This window comes from Podarcis filfolensis, assembly GCF_964270895.1.
Source record: "Podarcis filfolensis genome assembly, chromosome: 2".
Classification (NCBI taxonomy): domain Eukaryota; kingdom Metazoa; phylum Chordata; class Lepidosauria; order Squamata; family Lacertidae; genus Podarcis; species Podarcis filfolensis.
The window spans coordinates 15,826,562-15,854,101 of NC_139605.1; the positions used below are offsets into that span (position 1 = coordinate 15,826,562).

The 27,540-nt window shown below is 44.6% G+C and overlaps 2 protein-coding genes and 1 long non-coding RNA gene across 3 annotated transcripts in view; 2 read left to right on the plus strand and 1 right to left on the minus strand.

The window, feature by feature from the left end:
* Positions 1-27,540, minus strand: part of LOC310757214 (C-type lectin domain family 2 member D-like) — a 131,088-nt gene that overhangs the window by 80,527 nt on the left and 23,021 nt on the right. The window lies entirely within an intron of this gene.
* Positions 1,153-16,998, plus strand: LOC310757128 (C-type lectin domain family 2 member D-like). The gene is made up of 8 exons (XM_083602325.1): positions 1,153-1,170; positions 10,463-10,614; positions 11,299-11,394; positions 12,868-13,002; positions 13,455-13,636; positions 14,045-14,148; positions 15,374-15,550; positions 16,199-16,998. Exons 1-7 carry the CDS (start codon positions 1,163-1,165, stop codon positions 15,537-15,539), a joined length of 843 nt encoding a protein of 280 aa, XP_083458451.1. The 5' UTR covers positions 1,153-1,162; the 3' UTR covers positions 15,540-15,550; positions 16,199-16,998.
* Positions 24,246-27,537, plus strand: LOC310757435. The gene is made up of 3 exons (XR_014545205.1): positions 24,246-25,154; positions 26,100-26,215; positions 26,807-27,537. It is a non-coding gene; the product is annotated as an uncharacterized lncRNA (long non-coding RNA).

A 27,540-nucleotide genomic window follows, 5' to 3' on the forward strand; every position in this document is an offset into this window, starting at 1 on the left:
GCATAGCCAAGGACCCTTTAATAATAATAATAATAATAATAATAATAATAATAATAATAATAATAATAATTTATTATTTATACCCCGCCCATCTTGCTGAGTTTCCCCAGCCACTCTGGGCGGCTTCCAATCAAGTGTTAAAAACAATACAGCATTAAATATTAAAAACTTCCCTAAACAGGGCTGCCTTCAGATGTCTTTTAAAGATAGGATAGCTGCTTATTTCATACACATCTGAAGGGAGGGTGTTCCACAGGGCGGGTGCCACTACCAAGAAGGCCCTCTGTCTGGTTCCCTGTAACCTCACTTCTCACAGTGAGGGAACTGCCACAAGGCCCTCGGTGCTGGATCTCAGTGTCCGGGCAGAACGATGGGGGTGGAGACGCTCCTTCAGGTATACATTGCGCGATAGCAATGGACACCACATGTGAAACAAAGTTAAGTGTTTACATTTTCCTGTTTTCCCAGCCAAGTTAACCACACCCTTTTTCTTGTCCGGGACCCCAATCCACTGAGGTTGGGCTTGCGATTGTTCTTGCAATGACTACCTGTCTGGTGCCAGGATGCCAGCATGCCAGAGATTATCACTCAGGCAATGGGGACCCTGCAAGGATGATGGCTGCCCCCTACTCATATCCCAAGCTCCTCCTCTGCTAGCCATTTCCCCTCTGAGTAAAACAGCATTGGAATGGTGCAAATCCATCACTGGGGTGATTTTATATGCATTTCTAAAGTTTTGATTGAGCCAGTACATAGGTTCATTTATCAGTGAATTGATAGATTTGGTAATCTGCAGCGGAGGCTCTTTGTCTTTGCCTCGTAGTGAGGCAAGGGTTTTTTTTGGGGGGGTCTCTCACCCCTCTTCCAATTTCCCGGTTGCAGTAGCTTCCTGTGTTGACAGTGAGAAACCAGCGTTCTCAGCTTGGACTTCCAGTGACAAGAAAATTGGGCGGTGACTGAATTTCTGTCCACTGTGCAGCTGGCACATGTAGTGTGTTTGCACTATAGACTCTTAGTCACTAAATCATTTGTGTTTAGGCATGACTAAACCAAGACGCAGAATGTTTGTTGTGGCAGGAAAGAAGAGGAAAGAGGAAGGGGGGCCAACCTGCAAAACTTGCAGTGCACCGGGGGGGGGGGGAGGAGGAGCCGCATACTCTTCATGGAGAGGTAAGGATTTCTGCCTTGTCCTGGAGGAAAAACTCTCAGGGAACAGATTCTAGACTGGAAGCACATCGGGTGGGTGGGAGACGTTGTAATCATAGAATCGTGAGGTTGGAAGGGGTCAGAGGGTCCTCTAGTCCAGCCCCCTGCAATGCAGGAATCTCATTTAAAGCATCCAGGACAGATGGTCATCCAGCCTCTGCTTCAATGAAGAAGATGAATATCAAGTGCTTGCTTCTGGAGCATGGATCTTGGCTGTCTGTGTGGGGTGAGGAATAAAGGAGTTCTGGAAAGGCGGGAAAATGCTGTGCTGAATTCAGGCAGGGGGGCTCCTCTCACTTGGGGAGGAGGCTTTTGTGTAGCCTCTGTCTGTCAGGGACTGGGCAGAGGAGGAATGGGGGAGACCGCCTCCCCAGCCTGACCCTTCCAGAGAAGAAGAAGACAGTTCAAAATGACAACAGGGGTTTGAGGGAGGTCGCAGCTCAGAGGAAGATGAAGGGGAAAGCTGGGAAATAATGGGAGAGGAGGAGGAGGAGGAGGAGGGAGAAGCATGGGGGCCACAGCTGATGGACACACTGTCTTTAGAAAGCATTCCAGACCCTCCCTTCCAAAACATAGCAGGCCTTGGAAGTAGGTGGGCAAAGAGCTCAAAAGCTGAGGGCACTTCTCAGCACCATAGGGATGATGAATGAGGAAATGGGAGAGACGGATGGGGTGCAGTTTCACTCGAAGCAACACATTATTCCTAGAGGCTGTATTCCCAAGCCTCTCTCTGTGAATACTGAGTAAAAGCTGATGGTAATGACTTTTCCATATCATATTACTTAGCTTAATGAAGTAACATACACTTGGAATCTATCTTATAAGAAGACAGTCCCTTTGTCCTCTCTTGGCTGGAAGCCAAGAGGGCATCTTTGACTTAGTAGATGTTGTGTCTTCGATGCATGTGGTGAAAGAGAGAGAGATGGCTGCCCTGCCCTGTGCTTTTGTCATTACCTGCACAGGTGAGGCCACACCCACCTCTAGTCACACGCAGAGGAAGTCCTTCCCAGCTCAGAAGGAAACAGGAAGTTTACCTGCTGGCTGGACAAACATGTTCACTCTAGGAACGTTGTACTTGACTGCTCTTGTGTTTCACATCCCACACCATAGAGGCAGTGAAGAAAGTCTTCTTCACCGTCACTACCGCCACTTGGTAGGCTCGACATTGAGCTCTAACCCGTGTCCGGTCAGCTTCAGAATGAGTTATCCGCCACCGGCACTCTAGCTGTCTGAACGATTGTTTCATTGCCTTCAGATCCGTGGAAAACCATGGGGCTCTCCGGGCTCCATGCAATTGGAGAGGGCGCTTCGGAGCCAAACAGTCAATAGCCCTGGTTAACTCCACATTCCAGCAGGCCACCAGGGAATCAGCTGAAAGGCCATCAACATGGGATAAAGCATCCCCTACCATTCTCTGGAAACCATATGGATCCATTAAGTGGCAGGGGCGGACCATCCGAATCGGTCCCACCTCCCTGCAGAGGGGAAGGGTCGCGGAGAAGTCCAGTTGCACCAGGAAGTGATCTGACCATGGCACTTCTTTCATTTCGCTTTTACTTAGTGTCAGATCACCAACATCCATAGAGGTAAACACCAGGTCCAAGGCATGTCCGCGGCTATGGGTTGGGCCAGACTTATTCAGGGACAGCCCCATGGAGGCCATGCTTTCCACGAAGTCCCGAGCGGCCCCTTGTAAGGTCGTGTCAGCATGGATGTTAAAATCCCCTAGGACAACCAAACTAGGTATCTCCAGGAGAACATCTGCTATGACCTGAAGCAGCTTGGGCAGGGAATCCTTGGTGCAGCGGGGAGGTCGGTACACCAAAAGGAATCCTGTACTGCCCCTATTGCCCAACTTCTAGAACATGCACTCAGAAAACTGGGTCTTCCCAATAGGACGCCTGGTGCAAACTAGTGACTTCCTAAAAATCACTGCAACCCCCCCTCCCTGCCCACAAGGCCTGGGTTGCTGTGCGTAAGAGAAACCTGGTGAACAAGCAGCGGCAAGGACAGGCCCATCTGCTTCATCCAACCAAGTCTCTGTTGCACATGCCAGGTCAAGTCCTCCATCCATGATCAAGTCATGGATGGCAGTGGTCTTATGAATCATTGACCTGGCATTGCACAGCAGCACCTTCAGGTCATGTGGGTATCCCTTGCTGATTCTAGTATCCATCCGGTCAGGACCAGACCTGGAGGCAGGGATAGTCCTCAGAAAACGACTAAACCTGCCCCCTCTGTAATGACATGGTCTGGTCTTAGCGTAACTCCTCCTCCTACCCATGATCACTGAGATCGGTTGTCCCAGCGCATCCCCCTCTGTGGAACATGCCCCAGCCATTTTGTTGGCTGGGACCCGCTCCCCGGCAGCCCTGACCCCTCCCCTTAAGAACAAAATAAAACCTTTAAAAAAAAATAAACAATACAAACAAAAAACTGTAAAAATTACAAATACATCAAAATCAAATTCCCAAGCCCAACCAAACATCCATCCCACCCCCACCCACCCCCACATACAAAAAATTCAAAAGGGAAAAAGAAGATTTTAAAACATTTTAAAAAGAACTCTGCGCCCCTCCGAGTCCTCCTGGACAGGAGCAGCAGTAACAGCAACTGTCCTTGTGATACCTGTCAGGCCCTGCCCTGGGCCAGGTGGTGAGTGGCAGGACCAGTGCCCTCAGGCACTCACACAGGGGAGTCCTCCTGGGCAGCAGTAGCAGCAGTCCTTGTGAGGCCTGTCAGGCCCCGCCCCGGGCCAGGTGGTGAGTGGCAGGAGGAGGGCCCTCAGGCACTAAAGCATGAGATGAGCAGTGCAATCCTAGCCACACCTACTCAGTTCTTACTGCCAGGTAAATGTATTCATGACTGCAGGATAAAGGTTGAGATGAGCGTCTGTGGGGAGCTGCTGCTTCAACAGGTGACACCGAGCACTTTAAGCAGTGGCTGCTAGCTCGATCTGCTGTCGAAGAGTCTCCGCTGTGCAGCCATGGGGTTTTCGTTGTGGCAGGAAATAAGAGGAAAGAGGAAAGGGGCCCAACCTGCAAAACTTGCAGTGCACCGGGGGAGGAGAAGGAGCCGCATACTCTTCATGGAAAGGTAAGGATTTCTGCCTTGTCCTGGAGGAAAAACTCTCTAGGAACAGATTCTAGACTGGAAGCACATCGGGTGGGTGGGAGACGTTGTAATCGTAGAATCGTGGGGTTGGAAGGGGTCAGAGGGTCCTCTAGTCCAGCCCCCTGCAATGCAGGAATCTCATTTAAAGCATCCAGGACAGATGGTCATCCAACCTCTGCTTCAATGAAGAAGATATTTGATGAATATCAAGTGCTTCCTTCTGGAGCATGGATCTTGGCTGTCTTTGTGGGGTGAGGAATAAAGGAGTTCTGGAAAGGCGGGAAAATGCTGTGCTGAATTCAGGCAGGGGGGCTCCTCTCACTTGGGGAGGAGGATTTTGTGTAGCCTCTGTCTGTCAGGGACTGGGCAGAGGAGGAATGGGGGAGACCGGCTCCCCAGCCTGACCCTTCCAGAGAAGAAGAAGACATTTCAGAATTACCACAGGGGTTTGAGGGAGGTCGCAGCTCAGAGGCAGATGAGGGGGAAAGCTGGGAAATAATGGGAGAGGAGGAGGAGGAGGGAGAACCAGGGGGGCCACAGCTGATGGACAGACTGTCTTCAGAAAGCATTCCAGACCCCCCCCCCTCCAAAACATAGCAGGCCTTGGAAGTTGGAGGGCAAAGAGCTCAAAGGCAGAGGGCACTTCTCAGCACCATAGGGGTGACAAATGAGGAAATGGCAGAGACGGATGGGGTGCAGTTTCACTCGAAGCAACACATTATTCCTAGAGGCTGTATTCCCAAGCCTCTCTCTGTGAATACTGAGTAAAAGCTGATGGTAAGGGCTTTTCCATATATTATCCATTCCTGGCAACTTGCCATGGGGGTTGGTTCCTCGGCCACCTGATACTATCATACAAACTTAGACAATTGTTTTTACTCTATTAAGGGGGCAGATTGGGGGGGGGGACTCGTGTACATGTGTGTGTATAGAGGCTGCCCCAGCCATGGCAAGAATCCATGACCGGCATCACCATGTAAACTCACCGGGAGAACCAGACTTGTTAGGGACTGAAGAGTCTGTGAATGATTTAGTATTTAGTTGTCTCTCGGCAAATTCACAGAAGTTCATTGAATTAAATTACGCTCCTCTGCTGAACAAGGATAGTTGCGTTATCAATAATGTTGTGTGTGTGAATGGGCACTGTTAATGTAATTCTCACTGCTTGAGCTTCACAACGTTTCATTTCTTTCTGGCTATGCTGCTTAGAGTCTTCCTCCCCTGTCGGAGCCAGCCGTCACAAATGGCACTGTTTAGCATAAAATAAAGACACAGAGAGCCAGCAATATTTTCATGGATGGAGGGCAGCTCCTTCGAACTCCTCTCCGGTATCTTTTATTATCCTTTGTTCTCTCCTCTCTCCTGTCGCATGGCCGTTTGCCAATGTCTCACGTTACCTACATCTGGTCATGGCTTTTACCCACCATTGCCATATAGGGTCATCACCGCCCAGAGGAAACACAACTCCATTTAAAGTCAATACATTCCAATACATTGTAAAGCTTGGAGTGCTGGTCACGAGGTCAGGGGGCCCCTGCAATATTAGAAGCCTGTGCTGTGGCTTTATGACTCACACACACACACCCCTCTCTTACCCTTGTGCATAACTTTCTATAATAGCTTCATGCATCCGATCAAAGGTTACAGCAACAGACACCTGTTAGTCACTCAGTCTAAGCAGATGGTTTTCTTGCTTTCCCTTTCCAGTTCTGCAAAGAAGCAGCAAGTGAGACTTGAAACTGGAAGAAAAAAGGGGCCAGGGGCTTTTGGGAAGTGGTCTTTATTTGAGGGTGTGAAAACCTGGCTGTGGATGTCACTGTGTTTTCCAAGGCTTTCTTTAGCAGGAATATCTGTGCCCTAATGCTCATCACTCCCTCCCAGAACATTTCTATTTACCCCCCCCCCTATCTCTAACCCCCCTCATCCATGAAGCTTTCCCCAGCTTGAACCCATAGTCTTCATCTCTTCCCGAGATGAAGTAACTTGACTTGAGTATAGTCTTACATGGTTACCATCTTCTTTGGACTCAGCTACAAACAGTCAAAAAACAGAGCTTTGTATGCATTATAAACGGGCAGCACCAGGTGGTGTTGGAGGGCAAAAAAGGGGGTTTTTTTCACACACACACACACACACACACACACACACACACACACACACACACACCCTTTTAGCAGCCCTGTTCCCAGCAACGCATGTTCAGAAGCTCCCACGTTGCCTCTGATAGTGTACTGTAGTAGCCAAATTATAGGGGGGTGGAACACACACACCCCATTTGAGTGGGGGCCAGGGCGCCCCAAAGTTGATAGGCATTGCCATTCAAATAGTGGGCGTGCACCGCATCGTGTGATTGATTACCTGCCCCCTTCCACGCTAAATTGTTTATTCAAGTTGGCACCGCTGTTTGGTAGTGATTGCTCTTGGGCACGTTTTCTGTTTGTTTTTAATTAAAGGTGTGCACACACGGGTACAGAAATGCGTGCATGCAGGCTCAGAGCGGAAAAGGCCAATGGAGGAGGATAGGGCGAGCAGTCAGGACGCAGCCTAGATAACATCCCTGATTCGTATGCTTGGTTTTGCGCCCAACCCGTTTAAAACTCTTCCTTTCCTCCATCAACTTAAATAGGAGAGCTATAAATAGGCGCAGCTCCTTCTCTGACAGCGGTCACTCTGTGAATAACAGAAGTTATAGCCAGATAGCTTTATTTTATTGCACCTGCTTCACACACGGATTCTACTGTGAATTGGAGGCTATTTGGGTACAGATTATCAGGGCGTCAGCCTGATGAGGCTGGTCTATTAGCTGTGGGCATCTCATTTTTTATTTTATTTTTCTGTTAGCGTGAATTTGGATTTCCAGGCTCCAATATAAAACTGATAATAAAATAAAATAAAATAAACCTCCAACGCGCTCCCACTGGTGCCTGGCTGGGCTGCTTCTGCCTTTGGCTTCTCCCTGCCTCCCTTCTCCGTGGCAATCCTTTTGCTTTGCCCAGCCGGCAGCTGAATTGTGTGCCCCGCTTTCCCTTGCCTATCTGTTCCTTTCCTGAGTGCAGCCACCCTCAGAAAGCAAGCTTTACTAACAATAATAATTTTATGATTTGTACCCCACACATCTGGCTGGTCCACGCTGGACTGCATCCTAGATCTCGCCCCCTGCTTCCTCCTCCTCCCTCCCTCCACCTGCTCTCAGGATCCGCAAGTGGTCTGGCCATGTGCCGGCTGAGCAGATTGCTTTGAACCAGCCTTCCTCTTGTTGCAGTGGAGCAGAGAATGCTGCCTTCTGCTGAATCAGACCACTGCTCCATCTAGCTCAGTACTGTAGGCACTGACTGGCAGTGGCTCCCCAGCATTTCAGGCACAGGTCTCCCAGCCCTACCTAGGGGTGCTGGTACCTTCTGCATGCCTTCAGCTGCCAGCTAGTATTTGGAAACACTGCTGCCCCCTACTGGGCAGGTGCTAGTAGCTATTGATAGCCCTCTCCTGCATGAATTTATCTGGTCCTCTTTCAAAGCCATTCACGATGGCAGTCACTGTATCCTGGGGGATCAAGTGCCATAGTTTAGAGAATGTACTGTAGAGAAAAGCACTTTCTTTTAAACTGTTAACGGAGAAATTTGAGGGCTCCCTTGGACAAAAGCAAACACATCAGCTGGGAATATCAGAGCAAAACAGCAGCCAGTAGGCTTGGTCTTTATTGTAAACTATCATGACACTAACTACAAGACGAAGCAAAATGGAAGCCCCGAACAAAAGGCGACCCCAACTTTTATCCGTTCCTAATCCCCATGCTACATCCCTAAAAATACATCATTGCTACATCATCAAGCGCACATTCCATAGAACAGAGAGAAGTTCACAGTTTCCTGCCCCCAGAGGGGAGGGTTGACTACCGTCTTTTGTTTTAGTCCGTACCGAATCCATTTCCAAATGCTGGTTCTTTGTAAGTGGAATGATCCATAGTCTGGCACCATCAACGTTAGTATGTCCGATGGGTGAGCTGACTGCGGACGTGTTGGTAGGCCTGGGGCATTATGGCTGCCCTAGGTCAAGCCTCCCCCCTTTGAGAGTTCTCCTTCCAAGGTGCAAAACAAAAGTGGAACGGCACAGATCCGACATACCGTTAAATTTCTATGAATTTATAACAGAAACACTATAGAGGTAGAGATACTTTCACTCAAAGCGGAAACATTCTGACACATTCTGAAAAGATTGTTGTTGTTTAGTCGTTTAGTCGTGTCCGACTCTTCACGACCCCATGGACCAGAGCATGGCAGGCACTTCTGTCTTCCACTGCCTCCCGCAGTTTGGTCAAAAGATTAGTCATGGCCAATTAATTCCGGATATGTTGTATTACCGCCTGTCAAAGTCATTGAACGAGATAGACATCGGCCTTGCAGTACCTGCTTGGCTGCCACAAGGGGCGCTGTTCAGTTACATTCATTGGCTAGAGTGCAGCGATTTATTTGAATAGGGAAATGGTCTACCCAGTTTGAGAATAGGGAGAATAGGGTTTTCATTGCTGCCTCCTGTATAATGTTGCAAGCCTCCATCCATAGTTCTTCAGGCACTCTGTCCACCAAATCTAAATCCTTAAACCTGTTCCTCACTTCCACTGTGTATTCATTAGGGATTTGATTTAGATTGTATCTTACCGGCCCAGTGGTTTTTCCTACTTTCTTCAGTTTAAGCTTGAATTTTGCTATAAGAAGCTGATGGTCCGAGCCACAGTCAGCTCCAGCTCTTGCTTTTGCTGACTGTATAGAGCTTCTCCATCTTTGGCTGCAGAGAATATAATCAATCTGATTTCGATGCTGCCCATCTGGTGATGTGCATGTGTAGAGTCATCTCTTGTGTTGTTGGAAAAGAGTGTTTGTGATGACCAGCTTGTTCTCTTGACAGAACTCTATTAGCCTTTGCCCTGCTTCGTTTTGATTTCCAAGGCCAAACTTGCCAGTTGTTCCTTTTATCTCTTGATTCCCTACTTTAGCATTCTAATCCCCTATAATGAGAAGAACATCCTTCTTTGGTGTCACTTCTATAAGGTGTTGTAAGTCTTCATAGAATTGGTCAATTTCAGTTTCTTCAGCACCAGTAGTTGGTGCATAAACTTGGATTACTGTGATGTTAAAAGGTCTGCCTTGGATTCTATCATTTTTGAGATTGCATCCCAGTACAGCTTTCGCCACTCTTTTGTTGACTATGAGGGCCACTCCATTTCTTTTATGGGATTCTTGCCCACAGTAGTAGATATGATGCTTATCCAAACTGAATTCGCCCATTCCCGTCCATTTTAGTTCACTAATGCCCAGGATGTCAGTATTTATTCTTGCTATCTCATAATAAGAATAAATATTGACATCCTGGGCATCAGTGAACTAAAATGGACGGGCATATGTTGTATTACCGCCTGTCAAAGTCATTGAGCAAGATAGACTGCGGCCTTGCAGTACCTGCTTGGCTGCCACAAGGGGCGCTGTTCGGTTACATTCATTGGCTAGAGCGCAACGATTTATTTGAATAGGGAACAGTCTACCCAGTTTGAGAATAGGGAACGGGTTCCGTGGGGGGCAGACTTCTAGGTTTAGGCACTTTATGGAGGCCCTTACAAAGAAAAGTTTACCAATGGGAGTTGTCTGTGTGTGTATTCGTGTCGTGCTTGTGGAACTGGGGGTGCGGGATTCCTGCAACAATCCTAAATCTTCCAACATTCAGCTTCGTTGGATACCCACTGATTCTAGTGTCCTAACAAGAGTGGGAGAAAAGCTTTTCTCTTTCCATTTTCTTCGTGTCATGCATAATTTTCTAAACTTCTATAGATGTACAGCTTATGTACAAAGGTAAAAATCACAGTAGCTGCCCTGCTGCCCTTTGCTTCTAAGCTCTGTAGAATGTGACACAGAAGGAAATTTGAGGGGGAAAGATTCCCCACCTTTTCCTTTCCCACGGCTACTGAGCATGCTCAGACCTCAATGGTTTGTTTTTTGTTTTTTTAGGGGGTTGTGCTCTTCACTTAAATAGTTGTACTTCTGCAAACCTAAATTTTTGATACCTCCCTCTTGTTTCTCATAAAGGTGTCTGGTGCTTCTGCAAGCAAGGGTTGTTTTGCCTGTAAATAAGGTTTTCGATTATCTTTCTGAAGGATGAAGAAACTGCTGGATGGTGAGCCAAAAATGGTGGAACATGCCAATACCTACGAGAAACCTGTAAACGGAGCAGAACAAGTTTTGTTTTTACCTCAACAGAACGGAGCTAGTTACAATTTTGGACATTTGGAAATGAGAGAAAAATCTGGTAAGCAAGTTAATTCTGATGCATGAAAAGTATTAAGATGGAGACTGGAGACAGATGATTGTTGGTTGGGGTTTTTTTTTAAAGAGCGAGCTCTTAAGAATCTCTTTTTGCAGAATGTGCAATCATGTCATTGCATTTTGTAAGCAGGTTTTGGTAGTTTGCAAAATCCTGCCCAGCCTATGTAGCCATAGGTGACAATGGGCCATATTCACGACAGTGTGGCTGGAAATGAACGTGGGCCATTTTCAAATGAAAAAAATAACTTGCATGGAGTCTTTGTTACCAAATGAAGCAAAGTGGGTATTAATGAAAAATCACCTGTAGCTGTTGTGATGGTGATGGTGATGTTTAATAATAATAATAATAATAATAATAATAATAATAATACCTTCCCCATCTGGCTGGGTTTCCCCAACCTCTCTGGGCAGCTCCCAACAGAATATTAAAAACATGATACCAGGTGCTTACAGGAACAGGAACCTAGAACTAGAACCTCGCAGGAAAGAGTGCACACCTGGCAAGGAGGCTTGAGGTCCTACACCTCTCAGGAGGATTTGGGCATCCTAGAACTGCCTATGATCTGCTTGCATTGCTCATGCCTATGGAGGGAGGAGAATGATGCAGAAACCCAGAACTGCCCACTCCCTAAGCCTTGAACACCCATCTGCTCTTTGCTATTGGCAGGCACAATTCCAGCACCACCTGGCCTTGTTGAAAAGCGAGAAGGACAGTGGGGAGGTCCTCACAGTGAACCAAAGGAAGAGGCTGGAGATGCTGCAGGTAAGTTTGCCTCCTTAGGCAAAGCTGTCTTTATTATTATTATTATTATTATTATTATTATTATTACCCCGCCCATCTATTAAAAACACAATAAAACATCAAGCATTGAAAACTTCCCTAAACAGGGCTGCCTTCAGATGTCTTCTAAAAGTCAGATAGTTGTTTATTTCCTTGACATCTGATGGGAGGGCGTTCCACAGGGCAGGCGCCACCACCGAGAAGGCCCTCTGCCTGGTTCCCTGTAACTTTTTAAAAGGCTCTCTGAATACTGTCATTCTGGGAGTTGTTGTTGTTTCTTCACTTCAGAAAAGCTAATAAAATGCAAAGATGCAAATGAGTGGGCAGGTGCTTGTATTAACTCCTGGAAATGGGGTTGCAAAAATAAAAATAAAAATGGGCATCTGGAGTGACAGAAAGAGTGTCATGAAACAGAGAAAGCCCTTAACCTGTTGTATATATATGCTACTCCTCAGCTATTGAGGCCCATCCTCATCCTCACCTATGGCTACTTAGGCTGGGCAGGATTTTGCAAACGATGAAAACCTACCAAAATACACAGCCTGATCTTTAAAAGTATACGTCTTCTCCCTCTTCACCACCCCTGGTTTATTTTCATCAATTGCAAGGGGGGCAGGGAGTAATGCATATGTTAGATGTCTGCTCTGGGACCAGTTGAATTCTTCAGCTATCAATAAAAGATTGCTCTTTCTGATCAAATGTCTTATCTTGGTAGGTGTCTATCTAGCTATTCCTAGTAGCGATCAGTTCTTGCCCCCAAAGGATGACCCCCAAAATTGCCTGCCCAGTTTAACAGCTGTGTGGTTGAGCTGGATGGGGCCATCTGTGAGGTGAGGCCTCCAAGCCTTGCTGCGGGGATTGGGGGGGGGAGGCTGTCACTCATATCTCAGTAAGAATCTGACTGTCTGGGGGTCAAAAGGCTGCTGGCTAATGTGTTCCAACCCCAAATTAAGAAAAAGAATTTTGAGAATAATTTAGATAAAGGTACAGAAATATGTATGGTATGGGATGCAAGTAAAGCATTTTATATAAGAGGTTATTTTATACAACACAACTCTTTACTTAAAAGAGAGAAACAGGAGAAACACAAAAAAGATTCTGTGTAAATTTAAACAAAAAGAAAAAGAGCTGGAACAATCGCCAGCAAATACAAATATTACCTGGCAAATTAAGATGCTGCAGAGACCATTAGCTATGGAAACAAAATTGAAAAATACCAACCCCAAACTCCTGAATGTCAAGAAGAAATAGATATTGCAATTATAACAACAAAGTTCTGGTATTAGCAACCCAGTTCTCCATGCTGGTTTTAGTTGTGTGTGTGAGTGTGTGTGTGTGTGTTGTGATGTGGCTACATGTGAAACACCCCTTATAGGTGAGATTTGTATTATTATTATTTCTTCCCTAGCAATGGTAAATCAAGACCATTATTTGTGTGTGCTAATTTCCTTTCAGGGGGTCACCCTAATTATCGCTGTAAAAGAATCACGCCTAAGCGTATCATCTTAATTGCATCCATCATCATCGTCGTCGAAACTATCCTCATTCTTCTCTTCCTCACCACCATCCTTGCTCTTGCTGTCCCGAGAGGTGAGTTTTCTGCCTGTTTTCTTAGTGCTTTCTTCCAGGTCTGTCCCAGTCATGACCTCTGTCGGCCACCAACACTTTGGCTTCTAATGGCCAGTTCACACTTAGCAGCAGCAGTTGGGAAAACAGCTGCCTTTGACTGAATCCATATTATCCATGCTCTTGCCAATGGCTCTCTGGGACTTTGGAGGGGATCTTTCCCAGCTCTATCTGAAGTTGCCAGAGATTGAACCCGAGACCGTCAGCATGCAAAGCAGATTCTCTGCCACTGAACAACAAAGCTCCCCCAAGTTGTGTTCTTCTACTGCTACTTCCCTTTCCTCTCTCCAAGATGCATCTGAATCCAGGAGCCACAAGAGCTGCTTATTGGTTCCTTCTTTGCCCTCCCTCCAAGCCGGAGGTTGAAATGTTATGTGCAGATCCCAGTTCAGAGCAGAACATTCTCTCTCTTGCAGGGGGGAAATCCAACCAGATTTGCCCTGATGTTTTTTTGAGAGCAACATGCCCAGCTGGCTGGATTGTCTATGAAAGAAAGTGTTACTTTTTCTCAGAAGAAGAAAAAAACTGGACATCTGCCCAGAGCTTTTGCATATCCCAGGGCTCTTCTCTGGCTGAGATTCAGTGTGAGAATGAAAAGGTGAGACCAAGAAATGTATAAATGTTTGTGAGAATTATCTCCTGCACAGCACTATGGAAGAGCTATCCTTATGGAAATATAAAGAGAATCTGTGAGGTAACGTGGCTTTGTCATAGCTTGATGCAAACAAATTATCCATCTTGCAGCCATTATGATCAAGGATAATAGGAATTGTAGATCAATTCCCCAGCAAGTTCCCCATCCCTGCTATATAGTCTTCCTTCAGCCACTTTCCCATCCTTCTTGAACTCCTTCCTTCTGCTATCTAAGTCTCACTTTCTTTGCATCTCCAGTCTCACTGCCCAGGTCTCTGTCAGAAGTTCGTTCTCCTCCCGCGAGTGGCATTATTTGAGGCGGAAGACTCATTTGGAGGCACTGTTCTAAGCTGTTTGTGTGTTTTCAACCAAGGTGTTCATGTTCCGGTTCAAGGGCGAAGCTGACCATTGGATTGGCCTCTGGAAGGACTTCAATGATACCTGGATATGGGCAGATGGGTCAGAATACAGTAACACGTGAGTCCTTGTTCTTCTCCAAATTGGGACTAAGCAGCGACCATGCTGTGTACAGTGACTTGATCCCAAACCTGAATCTGTAACCAAAAATCACTCCAGAATGTGAACTTCAAGGAATCAGGATTGCACCCAAAGCATAAACCTCTCAGTAACCTTCCTGATATGTCGGGGTTTCTCACCTCTGACCAGACACACAGAAACCATCCACACTGCTGACAAGCTTCAGCTAATGCTCTTGAGCTCCTCTGGTGTGGAGAAAGTCCTTGTCTTCCCACTCTCATAAGACTTAAGGTCAATCAATTAAGCTGAAAGGTAGGAGATTCAGGATGCAGTAATGTGTTTCTTCACACATTACAAACTATGGAATCGACTCTCACAAGATGGACAGCTTTAGCAGGGAATTAGACAGACCCATGGAGAACAAGGCTGTTGATGGACCCTGATGATGAGTCATATGCTGCCTCCAGGAACTGAGGCAGCGTAGCCTTGAATACAAGTTGCTGTGGAACAATCATTGGGGAAGGTTCTAGTAAAAGCATAAGTATTTTATTGATTTCTGGGTAAACAGTGAAGAGAAAGGAAACAATACAAAATATCAAGTACAGATCATCCGTCATACAACCAGAGCACAAAACCACACAGGCTGAAGCTTATCCGTGGATCAGATCTCTCCATAATGTAACAGGTGGTTTGATTAGGGAGGCAGATTTATGAGTATAATCAAGAAACAAAAGCCATGTACTCTCACACTTTCTTAATCTGCTATCTAACAATCCTGCTATGCTCCCTGACCGGCCTGCCAGTCATGCAATGTAAGCAAGCCATGCAACACAAGCCCCAAATCAATGGATTCAAGTTATAAGAAAGGAGATTCGGACTAAATCTCAGGAAGAACTTTCTGACAGTAAGAGCTGTTTGACAGTCAGACTCCCTTGGGAGGTTGTGGACTCTCCTTTATCGGAGGTTTTTAAATAGAGGTTGGATGGCCACCTGCCAAGGGTTCTTTAGCTGTTATGAACACAATGGGACTTGCTTCTGAGTAGACATGGCTAGAGGATTGCACCATATGTCTCTGAGATGGAAAGTTATGAAATGATCTGGAACTAAGCTCCTATTTCTAATGGATCTGATTCTTAGCTACATAGTTTATGACACTGTCCCACCCATGCAAAACGGAGCGACAAACCTGGGCATGCCCATCTCACCTCTTCTTCTTGTGTTGCAGGTTGGTGGTGAAAGGAAGCGAAAACTGTGCCTATCTAAGCAAGAAGTTTGTCATTCCCTCCCATTGCAACATACCAAAAAAGTGGATCTGCAGTCACCCTGATGCGTATATGAGGAACAAAAACTCTACAGCAGGAAAAGTCATATGCCAAGAGGAATTATGGTAAGTCCCAAGGATGTAAGAAATTTCCATTCTGGCCCATTTTAATCACAATCAGCACTATTTCCACTCTGCTGCAGTTTTATTTCCTTCTAATGCTACAATATTCATCTCACTGTCTACTATTTAACATAGTTTGCGCACCTTGCATTCATTTCTGTGTAAAGCAAACATCAAAACAATGTAATAAAGTATTTAATGACATACCTTTTATGGACATCAAGATGGCAACAACAATCAGGTGAACAAATACTGATTGTATTCACTTGATTCTTTGACCACAGAGCTGCCACCATTTCTGCCTGCTTTTCTGTTTTTTGTCACAATTCTCTGACATCCCTGGTGTGTGTCGGGAGACTACACAGAGGAGTGTTCACAGAGGAGTGTTTTGTATGTAGCTTGTTCACAGCTTCATACAAAACGTCAGTCTGAACTAGGCTTCAGTGCCTGCACACTTTCAACATGATCTTTGCACAACAAGTTGTCTTACTTTATAATGAATCTTGAAATCTGTCACCAAGAAGAGAATGGAAAATCATAAGCAGGGACACTGGGCTTCTACAATGAAACTAGCCATTTGCTAACTAAGTGGAGAGGGCACAAGTTGATGATTCGTGGATTTATGCCATTCTGCAGAATTCCATCATTTTTTTTCTTCCATTTCAGATTATTAGAGTTGTGAAGATGACCACCTACACAAAAGTTGACTTGGTGCAGGCTCAATGCAAGACAAATGTACAACTCTGCTCTGGTGGCTTGCCACAGGAAATTGTCATGTGATCATTGCTATAGGATGTTACAATGGCCACAAGCATAGGTGGCTTTCAAAATGGACTGTCCTTGGTTCAAAGAGCACAGGCATATCGACAGCTATTAGCTAGGGACTGGACCACCCCATTCAGAGGCTGGTGTACAACTTGGTTTTTATTAGGGACATCTGGCTGGAGACTCAAGAGTACATTATACTGACCCAGACTGGCAACTCTCATGTTTCTGGCATACATTATTGTGCGGCACAGTTGGGGATCCTGGGCAAAATATTATCCGACTCCTTTCATTTCACCTGGCATTGTCCAGTGGCTCCTCATAGCCAGACGAAGTGTCCACTAGTGCCATCATGTTTCTGCCATCTGTATTCTGCCAGAAATTGTGTCCTTAATATGGAATGCATGCCTCATCCATGGCTGCCGGCTTCTGTGCTGGGCTCTCAGGGCTCCGTAGTCCCTTGCCAGCACTTGGCACTTTAAGTAGGCCCCAATCCACACCAGCCAGGCAATGGGTCCTGAAGAGGCCACCTGTGGACGTTTCGTGAAGGCCCAACCCAGGGCTAGATTAACCTGCAGGGACTGACCTGCTTCTCTCCACCTGGCTTCGGGGGGGGGGGGCTGACAGGCTCCATAAAGGAGTGCTGCTGGGCAGAGAGGGCTCCATTTTTGTTTTTGTTTAAAATTGCTTTTATTTTTTTATCTATGTGATTTTAAATTGTGGTTGATATTAATGATGTATTCTTGGTTTCAGATTTTATTATTTATGTAGAAATTGTTTTCCATTTGATTGCGTACATTTTGACTTGATTTATTTATTGTTTATGACTTTTGTCATGTTGGTAATTGTATAAATGTTCTCATGTTTTAAGCCGCCATGAGCATTGTTTTAATTATGGAAAGGCGGCATACAAATAAAATGATGATGATGATGATGATTAACCTCAAGCAATTGAAGCATGTACTTAGGGCATGGAGGGAAGGGAGGAGCACAACAGAAATTTTCCATTGCCAGAAGCAGATGTATTACATAAGATTAGTTTGGGGGATCTGATCAAAGACACTGCAATTAGAAAAAAGGAGGAGAAAAAAGATCAAACATAAATAAAGTGGAAGTATACAAAAATAATCATGGTTTTCCATATTGCTGTAAGCTTTGTTTCATTTGGGGGGAAAATAATTTTACGGTTTATTTGTGATTACATTTTGAGTTGCATATATATGGGGGCACCCCAATCTTTAAAGTGCTTAGGGCCTCTAAAGGTGTTAATCCGGCCCAACCTATGGGAAAAGAAGGATGAGGCAGTCTCAGTCACATGCCTGATGGTAGGGGAGGAGTCCAGCTGCTGTAACTCAGGCAAAATGAAGGGTAGAAGAGAAAGAAAGGGTGTAAAAAGCCTCAGAGAGATGGAAGAGGTGCCATGGGGAGATGCAGGGAACAGGCTCTGTACCTAAGAAGGCTTCTCCACAGAGATAGGGGGATTTTGGTTTTTACTAGGGTCCCCCTTAAGCCCCACTGTGCATAGCCAGAAAGGGAATGCCAGCAGTCTATGTTTAACTAGTCCCCTGTTCACTGGGGAGACAAATGAACCCTGGACATAAGCCTGCTTTGGTTAAAGGCACTGAAGCAAAATATCTCTGCCCACTTTGGTAAACCTTTTCTGGATCCCTGGGGTGATTCTAGGAAGCTCTACTTGTTCCTGAGATTTGGAATTCACCCTTGAGGAGACAGGACTGGAAAATGGAGACTCTGAAGGGGCCACCTTGGAAGAAGAGGGCTGCTGACAGGAATCTGGCCTAGGGGTGAAGCCAGACATGTACAGCAGACCAGATGTGAACTGATACCTTTTTGGCCAGGTGTGACCTGTGGAAAGCATGGGCAAGTCTCTGTTGATGTTCCCTTTCCCCAGAAGTAGATCACAGGTTCCCACAGCTCAGTCGCTGTGAGAAACAGGATGCTGGAGGAGATAGGTCTTTGTTTTGGTTCAGCAGGGCTCATCTTAGGTGCTGTACTGATTTAATAGGTGCACCTGTTCTCCTACTATGCTGCTGGGTGCTGAATTTGTGCTTCATACGTAGCTATATTTTTCCAACTGGCAAAGCCGGGTACCTTGTTCTGCTGCGAACAGTACTGCTGGTCTATAGCCACATAGAGATACAGTGGTACCTCAGGTTAAATACTTAATTCGTTCCGGAGGTCCGTTCTTAACCTGAAACTGTTCTTAACCTGAAGCACCACTTTAGCTAATGGGGCCTCCTGCTGCCGCGGCACAATTTCTGTTCTCATCCTGAAGCAAAGTTCTTAACCTGAAGCACTATTTCTGTAACCTGAAGCGTATGTAACCTGAGGTACCACTGTAGTATATAGAGACTATCAATAAATGGGCTTCCCAATTGGATTTTACCTAAGTTTTAACTCAAACAAAATTCACTGTCTCATTGACCCTGATCTTGAGAGACCATTGATCGGAGAGCTTTTCTTATATTCCCAAGGAAGACCTTCTGAAGCAATGTTGCTACTGTTAAGTCCCAGCAACGAAAGGTGTTCCATTCTAAGACTGGGTGTCAATATTTAACTCGAAAATTCAATATCTCAAAAGACACCTATAAAACAATGAACAAATGTATTGTGGATTGAATCAATCAGTTAAAAGACACAAAGTTAATCAATTAAAAGTGGGTTACTAGTCCTCAAGAATACCAGATGGCAAATCCCCAATCCCCAAACCTAAAGGGGTCACAGGATGCCAGCAAGTGCAGTTTCTGGCAGAGAAGCAACAGTAGAATCAGGTGGAGGGGTGGCCAAGGATGCTGGTGCAGCTATAATTTAAACAGAGATGCACTCACTGGTCTCAACCAATTATTCTTATGAGAAAAGGAAGTCTAAAAAAAAAAACTTTGACAGAGACCACTTGGACCCTGTGATGCTGAGCGTGCTAGTCGCTGTGGCTTGGAGCTGAACATTCACCTCAGCAGCTCCTGTTGCTGTAGCTCAACTTCCTTCCTTTAGTTCACGTTCAGCTTTCTCTGCATGTGTCATGGCTGGGGAAATAGCATGTGCGGACCTAAACATTCAGGAAATGCCTTCCTGTTCAAGGATACCGATGCCTCATCCTGGCAGGAACTGCAGTAAGTGACTCACTTATTCATGTATTATTCTTTTGTGCAGGGTAATTAATCTGCAGGTGGGTTACAGAATCTGAAGTCCTCAGGTTCTGTTTTGTGGGTCTCTGCTAAATCCTTTTTTCCTTGCTGCCCAATGTAGTTGCCTGGATAGTCTTCAAAGTGATGCATCCTTCTTTTATTCTAGAAAATTAAACTTGAATTACAAAGGGTAGACATGCTAGAGGTTTACAAAACATGAACAGTATGGAGAGACTAGAAAGGGGTTTGTTTCTTCCTCTCCTTTGCATAATTCTCCAACCTTGAAGTCACCTAATAAAAATAATTGGAAGCAGGAGAGGCAAATGGAAGTAATATTTTCCTTTATATATTACAGAATGGCCTCAGTGATGGAATAAATGCTTTGCCTGCAGAAGGATCACGTTCATTTTTTAATTTTTTTAAAAAATGATTTTCAATTTTATACCTTTCAATCATTTTACAATCATTTTAACATTTTGAAATTCACCTCCCTTCCCCTCTTTCTGCGGTTCCTTAAATTTATTTTTTATATTTTCTGCGTATTCCAAATTAACTTAACGTAATCATTTATTCATCTACATTAAATGTATACTCTTACTGAACTGCAAGTTATTATAATAATCCTGCCAGTGTTCTTATCTGTTTACACTTTGAAATTATTCAATAAACCTTTTCCATTCTTTTATAAAAAAAAGTTTGTTATCTTGATTTCTTATATTTCTGGTAAGTTTCGCCATTTCTGTGTATTCCATAAGTTTTTGTATCCATTCTTCTTTTGTTAGGACTTTCACACTTTAAAGCTCCGGGTTCCTTCTTTTGCCCTGGAGATTTCCCCATGAAAACCTGCTCTTTAAAGCTCAATTGGTGCAAACAGCAACCCACAGAAAAACCAAATTGATGTTTGTTGTGTTTTAGTTTAAAGAGGGGTTTTTTTGTGGGGAAGCTCCAGGGCAATAAAAGAGCACTCAGATATGGAGCATTAAAGTGTGGAAATGTGCCTGGAAAGCAGGGGGACAGGTAAGTGTGGATAAGCCCACATATCTGTAAAAAGGTTTGAGGACCCCTCCAGGCAGGTATTTTACTGTGGATGTATTCAGCAGCATGTTATTGACACAAGAATAATGCATCTGTGGTGGATTTATTCTGCTGGTTTTGTAATGTTTCCCCAATTCTATCACATTACTGCTATCTGGAGTGCAACAAAAGCAGGGCACACACATACAAATTCTCTCTCTCTCTCTCTCTCTCACACACACACACACACACACACACACACACACACACAATCCAGAACTTCTGTGACATGAAAAATATGGAATTTCAGCAGGAAGACACAGGATAGGAACAGATTGGAAATGAAACAGTGTAGCAAGCAACAACAAAAACGCACTCTCTGCAGGAACAAACAAAACTGAAAGTCGGATTCTTTATGAGCGGCATCAGGAGCATAAATAATCATGAGTGAGCAGTAGAAATGACATCTTCAGGGGGCCAACAACTTGAAGTATGTTGAAGTGAAGGACGTGAGGCAGGAGTTGGTAATGCAGGTGAGCTGTGCATAAGCAAGCTGCCAGCTAGCTCTGCTGAGGCTCTTTTTATTAGCACAATATGCAAAACCAGTCAAATACATTTTGGACTGTGCCCTTTACATCTTCCAATCACGAGATTGGAGTGGTACAAAGTTATTTTGGCATCTGTTTCCACTGCATCATTTCCCCCTTGAACAATGTATAGCGAAGGAGACAAAGGTCACAGACAGGGCACAGCAGACCACTAAAAGAGCAAAGGTTAGATAGAGGGCATGATGTTCAGAAAGCTGTGACTTTGTCTGCGGGTGGAACTGTGCTCCACACCTGAAGGTCACATGTTCAGACAGTTGTGGCTTGTCTGTGGGTGGAAGTGTGCTACACACCCAGCGATCACTCCTTCATATGTTCCTGCTGATTGGTCCCAGTCAAGAATTTTGCAGCCATGTTCTGAACATGCATATGGCTCTGAAGTTTTCAAAACTAGCCCCAGGTATAATGTGTCAACTACAAGCGAATATCGGTGTTTGGTTTGAGACATTAGAAGTCTTCCTCCACCTGCATCCTAATCACCTGGCAGCTTGCATCATTGCAATAAGCTCTGGGCATAAGTGTGGGGCTGCTAAGCAGGAGAGGAAGTCAGGAGTGATTGTGTCAGCTGTCCAGGCCAGTGTTTTTATGGCACCAGACAGATCAGCTGGGAAATCACCCAGAGCAATCTGGAAATCCACCAGATTGGCCAGTTGATCTTCTATCTATATTAGCTGAATTGCTAGCCTTTTTTAAAAAAATGAGATATCTCTTTTGGATCTCCTTTGGAACTGTACAAAAGCTTGTGTCAATTAAAACTGGTCTGTAGCTACTGAATCTTGCATTGTGAATGTCATATTTAAATAAAACACTTTGAGTGTAAACCCCCCCCCCCAAAAAAACCTCGACTTAATATAGAACAGGGTTGTTTATGCAGGCAGTAGATGCCATAATTCATAACGTCACACCAGCATCAGTTGCAATCTCTTTACACCAAAAAGCATAGTTCTTTTATCAACTTTTAATCCTTACAGATGACCATAAGTATACACAGGGCCTTCGCATTGCTCTTGGAACTGCCTGTGCTGTGATTTTCCTCCTCACTCTGGCTGTAGTAAGGCTGAAAGTTTTGGGTGAGTAACTGCATGCTTAATGTTGGTTTCCCCAAGAATATTTGCAATCCTGTGCAAGTCAAGCCCCGTTGAACTTAGTAGCGTTTGCTCCCACGTGGGAAAAGGATTGCAGCCTGAGAGTGTGAATACAGATAACGTTTCCTGGCACAGTCCAGTAAAAGTTGGCAATCCTGGAGTCATCCTGGAAGGCTTCTGTTACTCTGCTTTTCATCAAAGGCACCTTAGCAGCTGGTGAATAAAAAACATTGTGGGCATTTCAAAAAATATTTATTTATTTGAGAAAATATAAATTATGCATCAAATAAGCCCCAGTTCTGTGCTCTGAATAAACTGTGGGGAATTGTATTTCTTATTTTGCAACCCTAATGGTTAGCCCTATTTTCCACCTCTGTATTTTAATTAAAATAATGAACATTATTTAATATTCCTATTAATACTCCTTGATGCCCTGCTTGTTTAGCCCCAGTCATTGTGAACAGCAGGATTCTTCATCATTTGATGACAGGTTACAGGGTGCCAAATATATGTATCCTTCGTGAATTACATTTGCTATGTAACAAAACAAAATGGCTGTTTCTTTTCCTGTGCAAGAAAAACAGACTGTATCCCAACAGTTGTCCATTTGTTGTTGTTGTTTAGTCGTTTAATCGTGTCCGACTCTTCGTGACCCCATGGACCAGAGCACGCCAGGCACTTCTGTCTTCCACTGCCTCCCGCAGTTTGGTCAGACTCATGTTTGTAGCTTCAAAGACACTATCCAACCATCTCGTCCTCTGTCGTCCCCTTCTCCTTGTGCCCTCCATCTTTCCCAACATCAGGGTCTTTTCCAGGGAGTCTTCTCTTCTCATGAGGTGGCCAAAGTATTGGAGCCTCAGCTTCACGATCTGTCCTTCCAGTGAGCACTCAGGGCTGATTTCCTTAAGAATGGATAGGTTTGATCTTCTTGCAGTCCATGGGACTCGCAAGAGTCTCCTCCAGCACCATAATTCAAAAGCATCAATTCTTCGACGATCAGCCTTCTTGATGGTCCAGCTCTCACTTCCATACATCACTACTGGGAAAACCATAGCTTTTACTATACGGACCTTTGTTGGCAAGGTGATGTCTCTACTTTTTAAGATGCTGTCTAGGTTGATCATTGCTTTCCTCCCAAGAAGCAGGCGTCTCTTAATTTCGTGGCTGCTGTCACCATCTGCAGTGATCATGGAGCCCAAGAAATGGGAGTGCCTGATCACCTCATCTGTCTCCTGAGAAATCTCTATGTGGGACAAGAAGCTACAGTTAGAACTGGATATGGAACAACTGATTGGTTCAAAATTGGGAAAGGAGTACGACAAGGCTGTATATTGTCTCCCTGGTTATTTAACTTATATGCAGAATTCATCATGCGAAAGGCTGGGCTGGATCCCTAGCCGGAATTAAGATTGCTGGAAGAAATATCAACAACCTCAGATATGCAGATGACACAACCTTGATGGCAGAAAGTGAGGTGGAATTAAAGAACCTTTTATTGAGGGTAAAAGAGGAGAGCGCAAAATATGGTCTGAAGCTCAACATCAAAAAAACGAAGATCATGGCTACTGGTCCCATCACCTCCTGGCAAATAGAAGGAGAAGAAATGGAGGCAGTGAGAGATTTTACAGTTGTCCATAGCATCCTTTGTGGAGGTGTACCAGAAACACTGTCTGGATGTCAGCCACTTCCATCTTCCGAATCAGATTTACTATTAAAACACCATTTAAAAGTTTTACTTTTAAAATGACACAGAATTCAGATGTATTGACTTCCTCCTCCCCCTATAAGGGCTGCTCAAATTAACTCTCCGCCTAAGTGATTATGCTGTGGTTCACAAATGTCTTTTCCTATCCCTGTAATGAAAAGCAGTGGCGTAGTGTGGGGGGTGCAGGGGGGGCCGGCCGCACCGGGCGCAACATCTGGGGGTTAGGGTTAGGGGGCGCAAATCCACAGGTTAGGGGACGCAAATCCACGGGTTAGGGGGCACAAATTACTTGCCTTGCCCTGGGTGCTGACAACCCACGCTACGCCACTGATGAAAAGAACCTTGCAGGCTTCATTAACCTGCAAACCATGAGAAGGACCAGGATAGCCAGATGAAGAACTGCAACTGAGGCATGTTGAAACTGTTGATGCAAGCAAAACATGATATTATATAGAAAGGAAAATTCCTGGATTCCAAGATCCAAGTTTGGGGCAAAGTAAAGTGTGGAAATATAGACTGTTAGACCTTTAAAATATGTCTTTCCAATTGCGTTCCAAAAAAAGTACCATCTTCCCTCAGCATAGGGAAAGATCCCACATTTAGTACTTTAAAAATGATTTACTTACAAACTCTTCAAAGGTCAAGTTCATGTTCTTTTCCATACATCACTCAGAAAGGTTACACAGGCAGTAAATGGTTTAGTTCTAAAGAGGTGAAAGTTCATAAATTCTTGGTATAGGAGCACAAGATTGGCTTGTGAGTGTCATGCAGCCTGGCTAGAGCAACCAGCTTAGCCTCTTCACACGCTGAGTTCATCAGCAGTGGCATTGCGTGGGGAGGGCCAGAGGGGCGGTGGTCCCAGGTACATTTCCTCCTCATGCAGCCTTGCAGCATTACAAAGGCAGCATGAAGTCAGGTTCCCATGTAGTTTCCTCTCAAAATGCTTAACTAGCAGCTGAGACCACTTGGGATTCTACATGTTACTCAAAACTCCTGGGAAGTTTATTTACTGAAATAAAGCTCCCCTTTGCAATGAGACATTTTGTAATATGCAATAAATTCTCAGATTCTCCCAGGACGGGGAAAGTAAAAGCATCCATTTATGCACAGAAATATTCTGCCTCTTGCTTTCCCTCTCTACCACTAGAGGATGCCCCAAACTGCAAAATATGCCCCAAGGACTGGGAACTGCACAGGGACATCTGCTACTGGATCTCTCAAGCTATAACAACCTGGGCTGAGAGCCAAGAGGACTGCAGAGGAAAGAACTCCACCCTGCTTGTGATTCAGGACCAGCAGGAGATGGTAAATATGCAACTTATGAGAAAAGTCTAGCCAACAGGGATCCAGTTGAAGCAAAGTCCACAAGAGACTTCTGGCCAGGGATGTGGGACCTGTGGTCCTTCAGTTGTTGGACTTCAGCTCCAACAAGTCCTAACCATCCGTCAAGATGCTTTATTCCTCAACAGCACATGTAACTTTGCTCAATGACATTTGTATAGATCTTGTAAGTGTTCAGAGGGCTTTACATGCATGATCCAATTGTAATCCTTATGGCAACCTTTTTAAATGCTCAGTATTATTATGTTCCGCAGTGCAGTTGGAAGACTAGAGGCTCAGAGAGTAGCTTGCTTAAGGCCACTAGTGTGTTCATGTTATGGCAGAGGTGAAATTTGAAACACGGACTTCCTGGTTCAAACTTCATTCTCTTCACCCTCCAATGAAGTGTATAAAAAGTAGCAAAAAAATGCACTTAAATTGCAATCCATCCATCCAATCCCTTGAGCCTTGATGTCAATCCTGCCTTGGCCTAAAAGCTGCTTTAGCCAGCCATGGCTAAAATCAGATACACATCTCCACAATATTAAATACACATTAGTTAAAATACATGCAGATTTGTACAGAAGGTGCTTTTACACACATACAGAAGTAGGGGACCCTCTCCTTTACTCAGCTAAAAAGATTTCCACCCGGGTCAGTTGAAGATGGCTAAGGAGCAGGATGTGGAGCAATGTAGAGTTCCATAGAAATGAAGCTGATGGAACTGAGCATGAACTGTTAATACAATGGTCAGAATGGCAGCATCCAGTGCTATTTTTCTAGAAAAAGAGGTGCCAGAACTCACCATGAAGACCTCCCTTGTTTTCTTATAATGGTAACGGTGCCCACCTGAGAGGTGCCAGAACTGAGTTCCGGCAAGTTCCAGCTGAAAGAAAAGCCCTGGCAACACCCTTGTCTGTTCCATTATAGGCAATCATAAAGAATATGACAAAGGAAACCTCGTATTGGTTGGGACTCAAAGCAGCCAGACTCTCTGAAGAGTGGACCTGGGAATGGGTTGATGGATCCCCCTTCAAAGAAGAACTGTGAGTAGTTCTAGGTGTGCACAGATGATTTCTGTAATTTTTTATTTTTTAATTGATTTACATGTTAGCAAAGAAGCATAGACCTAGTGGTGTAAATAAAGCACAGAAATGAAAAGAAGAGGGAGCCCTTAACTACAACCTTCAAATCAATGCATACACAAAGGCTGAACTACCAATATAAAGAAAAGAGATGTCTTTACTGATGCCAAGGTATAAGTTTTCATCTGTCCCAAGAGGCATCTGGTGACGTCTGTTGGTATTATTTTTATTTTTATTTATTAAATTTATACACCGCCCTATACCCACAGGTCTCAACACAGTTACAACTTAAAATCACAATATAAAAACACAAAATACGTTTTTATAAAAGCAGCCCGACCCCCCCCTTCTCCCCAAAACATTTTAAAAGGACATTGGATGTCAATCAGCCTCATGCCAATCAGCTGAGGAGAAATAGCTCACCTCTTGGCATGAAGGGAAAGGTTTTGATGTGAGAGTGAAAACAGTGAAAACAGACTGATACTGAATGACAGAGTCTTTTCTTTTTTCTTTTTGGAAAAGCAACAACAAATCATTTCCTTTATTTTTCAGGTTTACAGTATCGGACCCTGCTAAAGTAAACAGCTGTGGGGTGATAAGGCGAAATAATGTTAAATCTGATGCATGCAGTACTTTATCTCATTGGATGTGCATGAAAGCAGCTTTCCAGATATAAGCACAAAATGGAGTCAAGTGTTGGAAGTAAGAAACCATCTCATTCTGAACAATGAGTTGGCCCCTGACTTCTTGTGCAGCTTGCAAGATCGCCTCCAGCCCAGAATAGTCTGCAGTTGCCAGGATGCTCCTTAACTGACTTATGGCAGGAAGCCAAATGCCCTAGTAATAATTTGTGTATTATGGGTAATGTTTTATGCCCCAAATGGGCAACTGTCATAAAATCCAAACCTTTGCTAGTGTATTGGAACAAAAGCAGCCAGTTTGTCAGTTCCCTTGAGTTCCTTTTCATTGATTTATATTAATAAACTATTATAATGCAATTACCGGTAAGTGAAGAATCTGTAGCCAAAGGCAAAGGGGAGTTTACCAGATATTAGGTAAAGGTAAAAGGCAAAGGACCCCTGGATGGTTAAGTCCAGTCAAAGGCGACTATGGGGTATGGCGCTCAACTTACTTTCAGGCCGAGGGAGCCAGTGTTTGTCCACAGACAGCTTTCTGGGTCCTGCCATTTACCTTCCCATCGCAGCAGTACCTATTTATCTACTTGCACTGGTGTGCTTTCAAACTGCTATGTTGGCAGGAGCTGGGACAGAGCAACGGGACCTCAC